This window comes from Petromyzon marinus, chromosome 8 (genome assembly GCF_048934315.1).
Source record: "Petromyzon marinus isolate PM22_M1 ecotype Great Lakes invasive population chromosome 8, UKy_Petmar_22M1.pri1.0, whole genome shotgun sequence".
NCBI lineage: Eukaryota > Metazoa > Chordata > Hyperoartia > Petromyzontiformes > Petromyzontidae > Petromyzon > Petromyzon marinus.
The window spans coordinates 2,162,946-2,169,180 of record NC_133674.1 but is presented as its reverse complement, the minus strand read 5'-3'; the positions used below and the strand labels follow the sequence as shown (position 1 = coordinate 2,169,180).

Here is a 6,235-nt window from a genome sequence, read left to right as displayed (position 1 = left end):
TGGTTTGGATCAGGGTGATGTTGGGGCAAATTCCATTAATTGGGAAAGGTGGCAATCTTGTGGGAATGTCCTCGCCAGAGAAGAAACTTGTCGCTTCCATGTTTTATTTTCATCCGACGTCCCATTAGTGAGATCCAGAGCGTGACGGACTCATATGGAGTCGGCCTCCTGTAATTTTTCTGGTCTCATTCTCACCACAGGTGAAGGCAGAGCCACACATCAACGTGCCAATGGGGCCACGGTTGAAGTGGTGGGGCCACGGTTGAAGTGGCGGTGGCCACGGGTCATGTGGCCTCTATGTATTTTCCATGTTGAAGGCCGATTGCCCCAAACATTGCCCGTCATATGCAGTGTCACTGAATAACGTGTGAAACATACTGTAGCATATACAAAATTGTATTTTCTTCATACATTAAATACAATAAACACAATAAACATGAAATGCGTATAGGACATTTATAACTCTCTCAATGACCAAACTTGTATTTTATGAACACACTTATACGAGCAAAATATGACAAAAGTGTTCCAGATTTCAGTTTCAATTGAGACCGAAATCCGGAATCATTACCCCCTACTGACAGACTAATAATACCCGCTCGCAGGCCAAGTGCTGATTCACCTTGGGGCCTCGCCTGGTATAGAGGTCGTGGGTTAAATCCCGACGCCTGTATATCTGGAGTTTGCATGTTCTCCCCGTGACCGCGTGGATTTTTCTCTGGGTCCTTCGGTTTTTCCCTCCACATTTAGAAACATGCGTTTAAAAGTATTTGGCTGCTATATATTTCTGCGTGACAAGCCACTTTATAGCGCTTTCATTTGTGGCCCGGTCGTTCCTGAAAGAGAGCTATACAGCTGAGTGGGCCTTACCTGGTAAAATAAAAAGAGATTAGTTTTGTTAGTTTATTTTGTGCCACAGGGGGACAGCTACAGGGGGGGGGGGTGCCCATTAAAATGGTCGAGATGAGATGCAACTTAAGGCGCTTGTGACTTCCCAAAAATATTATTTATGGCAGGTTTTCACATCTAAACATCCCGGGTGGCATTGAAGCCAAGAGCTCCCACCCTAGGTGAGTAGCTACGAGAGCGGTGCTGTGCACGGCGACACGCCACTTTCTCCATCTGCCTGACTTGGTATTTTCTTTTTTGTTACTTAAATAAATGTTAATGTTTCGTTTTGTGTACGCGTGTATGTACACCGTTTGGGGAGCGGTGGTGCAGCAGTTAGCGCACTACGAACTCAGCCATCTGAGTACGTGGTGTGGGGTGTGTATAACATCGCAAAACTGGGGAGGACAAAGGCAGCCAGACGTGGGGCTGGCCACACAACCACTTCTGTGCCATGCCGGCCATCATAGGTGCTACCCGTTAACAGCACTTGCCCCAGCAATCTGTTAACGGCGATACGGAGTACCTTTGTCTTTTTGTGCAATTGTGTGCTTCTGTGTGCGACGCATGCGACGATGTGCATGTTTGTGTTTGATAAATGTACATCCGCAATGTGTGTGTGACGCGTATGATGCGCGTGTGTGACGACGGTTGGAACAGCGATTCACGCACTGCCCTATCCACGCGGCGACCTCTCCTCAACGTCTCGAGCCTCGGCGGAGAGCGCCGCGAGGTTCGACTCCAACTCCGGCTTTCCAGGGACAAACCCCCCCCCCCCCAATGCCCCTCCCCCCAGGCCCATGGGGGGGGGGGAAGTCGCTCCCCTCCCTCACTCCACGCTCAGGAACTTCCTCTTCTTCGCCATGTTCATGTACGGTCGCCAAGGCCACTCCACCTCGGCGGTGGCCGCGTTGTCCAGCGTGCCCAGTTTAATCTCATAGACTGCGCGACACACAAAAGCAAAGATTACCCCCATGCAGCCTTTAACAGACGGCGTGGGAAAAGCGCTGTTCGTGTGTTAGCATGTAGGAAAGCCAGCACGGCACACCAAGGGGTGGGTGTGGGTGGCCAGCATTACGTCCGATTATCTTTGAATTTACACATCGCATCCGGGGTGGGGGAATGCGAGTCGGGTCACGGTACAGCGAATGCGACCAGAGCAGCGACCCCACCGACTCAAGTTCCGATCCGCTCTACAAGTCACCCGCGGGCCACCTAGCCCGAGGCTAGACTCTTACATTCAGCCCATCATCCTCTCAGGGGTCGATAAAATTTACAACCACTTCGTAGGGAAGTCCACAAGGAATGTGGAATTTCCACCGCCTCTGCAGGGGTGTAAAGTGGAGACGAGTAACAATGTGTCAGGCAGACTTACGCTCCATCTCGAATCACGGTCCCACCTCCTTCAACTCGATGTCCTTGCCGTCGCGCTTGTAGACGTTGTGCCTGTTGGGAGGGGGGAAGGGGGGCACAGAAGTCACGGGAGGGGTCGCGGCAAGTCACACGGACGGCGCTGGACTCTCATTACGTGTCCTCGCAGACGTTTGCCAGTTAGAGGCCAGCGGCCACCCTGTTTAAAACTGCGGATGCATTAACAAATGAACAACATTACGCGCCTTCAGCTTCAGAGATGGCGTTAAATAAAAACTCTGTGCTGTTGCTCGAAAACTAAAATAAAACGAAACTATTTTTATTTTACCACTGAGCTATGCAGCTCTTTTTCACATAAAAATGTATAGCAGCAAAATACTCGAAATTCAAGTTTCTAAATGTGTAGGGAAAAACCCGGAGGACCCGGAGAAAAATCAAAGTGACCAGGAGGAGAACATGCAAACTCCGAATATACAGGCGGACACACAGCACCTGGCCCAAAAGTCTGCTCACTCTTTCCCATTCCGAGACATCTGCAAGTTGCCGGGTGGTAGGTGTCACGTTCACCGCTGAATCTCGGTACGCGCGAGCGGCTCGGCGTTAATTTTATTTATAGAGGCGTAGCGCTGCTGTTTTTAAAAGGCGTTGCCCTCACCGCAGAGAACCGTAGTGACACGACCGGCACTCTATGGAACAAAACTGTGCCACACGCCCTCCCGCATAGTCTTATGGGAGCAAAAGGTATGTCTTCAGGTCAGAAGACGTACTTGAGTTTTTCTTACGGTTCCGTTTCGACGACGTATATGTACATCATGGAAATGAGAAAGGGTTATAGCCTATACGAGGGATCTTTGTGCTTTGGGGATGGGGGAGGAAGATGTGGGTGAGACTGGCACGGTGCCCGCACGCACCCTCTTTCCGAGTCGCGACGTGAAGTTGTGCATCACGAGGTGTTGGAATGCCTCGGACATCATGTCCACGTCCGGATGTCGTGCCGCATCACCACGCTCGAGAGTGTCAAGTACACCGTGGTATCGTACCACGTGTCACATGAACAGCATGCCGGAAAGTTAGACACACCACAGGTGTCACACAGACTGTACTGGAGAGTTAAACAGACTGCCCTTCCATCTGCGGCATCATACCACATCACACCACATACACAGTTAAAACACCACAATTCCATGTCTGCAGCGTCATACTACACACCGCACATCGTACGCACAGCTAAATACACCTCCATCCCCGTCTGTTGCACCGCATCACACACGTCACACCATGCATCACACCGGGGAGCGGGAGCGGAGTGGCTATCTCATTACACTACAAATCCGGTGACCTGACTTCGATTTCCGGTGTGTCCAAGCATCGACAGTGGGGAGACAAAAGGGGCCAGATGCGGTAATGACCACACCACCCACCCCGCCGTGTGCCCTGCCGGCCTTCGTAGGTCGCTCGACAAACAGCACTTGCCCTGACAGCCTGTTAAAGGCTACACGGGGGAGCTTTGTCGACTGCGGTGCGTGCGCGTGCCTGGCATACCGCGGTGCTCATGCAGGACGATGAAGTCGTTGACGGCGTTGGCGCAGCACGCCCACACCAGCGCCTGCAGCTTGTGGCCTCCGTGGTTCATCGGCTGAGCGTTCGGCAGGATCAGCTTCATCTCCTGCGGTGGTGGTGGGAGGGTGGTGGTGGTGTGGTAACATGACAGCAAGCGGTCACACGCCGAGTCCGCTCTTCCCACCGGCGTCCGTCCCCGCCATGCTGCTTTCGCCCCCCCCACTTCCCCGCCCCCCCACTGTATCCGACTCGGGTTGTGTTGTTTGTTTTTTCCATTGCGGAAGCCGAGCCGAGCCGTGCCGGTATACGGGGTCGCCAAACCCCGTGTTGGCACAACTGGGATGCACCATTGGAAAAACTTTACTATTTTTATTTTACCAGGTAAGGCCCACTGAGCTATGCAGCTCTTTTCCAGAAGCGACCTGGCCACAAATCATAGCTCAACTAAGTGGCTTATCGCCATGTGGAAATTTATAGCAGCCAAATACTCTTAAACGGACGTTGATTCTAAATGCGGAGGGAAAAACCGGAGGACCTGGAGAGAAATCCACGCGACTCCTCGGAAAGAGGCACGCAACTCCAAATATACAGCAGGCATCAGGGTCAGGATTGAACCTGCGACCTCCTGGATACCAGGTGAGGGAGTTAACATCTCGCCACAGTGGCGCCCCCAATGGTACATCTTTCCGTGACCACCGACCGTGCGTAGTGCTACAGTAGATACATTTTCGATGAATGGAAGGGATCGGTCATCGCGAAAAGGCGGACTGAATCGCGAGGAATGAAGTTGACAAAAGCTGCATGCACCAAACCAAAGTGTCCAACGCTCCACCACTTACGACCCCCCCCCCCCCCCCCACACAGCCTCCACCTTTCATCAACAACCAGATTTCTTCTGGTTAACTCAACGGATGCGAGTTGTCTCACACTGCACAAGCCCGTTGATTGGTCGACACGACTCGTGTGAGGTGCAAGGAACGGATTCTAAAGCCGATAGAGAACACGTGTGTGTGTGCGGTAATTTAGCAGTTAGCATGCTGCCCCACAAACCTAGTGACCCGAGGTTTATTTCCGTTCATGGCCAACACCAGTGGCGATTATCTGAACTGGTCCTGGGCCTCCCCTAGATCAACTCAGCCTCAAACGAGTACCTAGTGCGGTGTTTAAACATCATTACCAGAGAGATAAAGGTGGCCAGTTGTGGTGCTAGCCACCTACACCCTCGCAAACAGCACCTGTCCCAAAAACCTGTTAAGGCTATATGGGGGACCTCTGTCTTTGCGCGCTTGTACACATGCAATACACGAGGACCCACATTCCTCGTGTGACCCCAAACCCTGTAGCCCCTGTGACCCCGTGCCCGCACCTTGATGAACTGCTTGAGGAGGGAGCTGGGGTCGAGTGAGGTCGTCGCCATGATGTGTGGGTCCTTCACGCCGGCTCAGCGGTACTCGTCATCCATGTGGCTGCTCACTCCTACTGACACGGGGGGGGGGGGGGGGGGTGGATAGAAAGAGGTGGTAGATGGGGCAGGGGGGACGGAGAGGGTAGGTTATCATTTTCCATACTTCACCGTGCAGGTGAGTGAAGGTGTGTGTGTGGGTGGATGGATGGAAGGAGCGACCAGGAATGGTTGAGAATATCACTCTGCAGTGATCGCGTTGATTTTGTGTAGCGAGCTGAGCAATAACGAGACCTGGATGAGTCCCAATTGCAAGAGTGGGTGGGTGATATGGCAGGTGAGTGGGTAAATTGAGTAAAATGATGAGTGAGTGAATGAGTGCGTCAGTGCATGTTAAACCTCTTTGTTACAGCACGTAGCCAACCGTGGTAATCGGAAGTGTGACAAACTAACCACAAAAAGTAGTTCTCAAGAAATGAGTTTGTCAATCTAGACGATGATTTAAAAGTGCAAAGCTCCAGTGGCTTCCTAATATTGTAAGGAAGACCGCTCCAGAAGGAAGACTGCTCCAGAAGCACACGTTATGTGGTGACCACGGCCTTCATTTGACATTCCACCAAAATTTACGCCAGCCATCACACACACGGCCGACTCTTTTTCCACGTTCACGCCACGGGATTTTTCAAAGTCCACTTGGGAAGCAATCGCCGTGCAGTATTTACGGTCAACGCAACTGCGGCATTAAACCCATTAAACCGGTGGGGGGGGGGGGGGGTTGAGGGCCCGCCGTTCTCGAACCGCGAACCTCCGCGGCAAAACACGGTGCCACCGCTTGGCAGGAAGGACCGACGGCGAGCCGGGGATGCGCGCCGACTCGGCGTGTCTAGCGGGCGGAGACGCGCGACGCTTATCCCTCTGCCTCGGGAGTCTCGCGGGAAGGAAGAGAGAGAGAGATGCGAGGAGACGTGATGGTGAGGGATGTGAGATCACCCTCCCCTCCCTGGTCGAACTCCA

General features: G+C 52.7%; 1 protein-coding gene across 2 annotated transcripts; it reads right to left on the bottom strand.

Annotated features, from left to right (window-relative positions):
- Nucleotides 1-380: 380 nt before the first annotated feature.
- LOC142924074 (U3 small nucleolar ribonucleoprotein IMP4-like) lies at nucleotides 381-6,005 on the bottom strand. 2 transcript variants are annotated; one of them, XR_012941211.1, is made up of 4 exons: nucleotides 5,186-6,005; nucleotides 3,802-3,925; nucleotides 2,264-2,334; nucleotides 381-1,830 (listed from the first exon to the last, which is right to left on the bottom strand). XR_012941211.1 is itself a non-coding variant. In XM_076065515.1 (2 exons), exons 1-2 carry the CDS (start codon nucleotides 5,234-5,236, stop codon nucleotides 3,752-3,754), a joined length of 225 nt encoding a protein of 74 aa, XP_075921630.1. In that variant the 5' UTR covers nucleotides 5,237-6,005; the 3' UTR covers nucleotides 3,605-3,751. The 2 variants fall into 2 exon arrangements, 1 of the variants encoding a protein (XP_075921630.1); XM_076065515.1 differs by lacking the exons at nucleotides 381-1,830; nucleotides 2,264-2,334 and having other exon boundaries at nucleotides 3,605-3,925.
- Nucleotides 6,006-6,235: the final 230 nt, after the last annotated feature.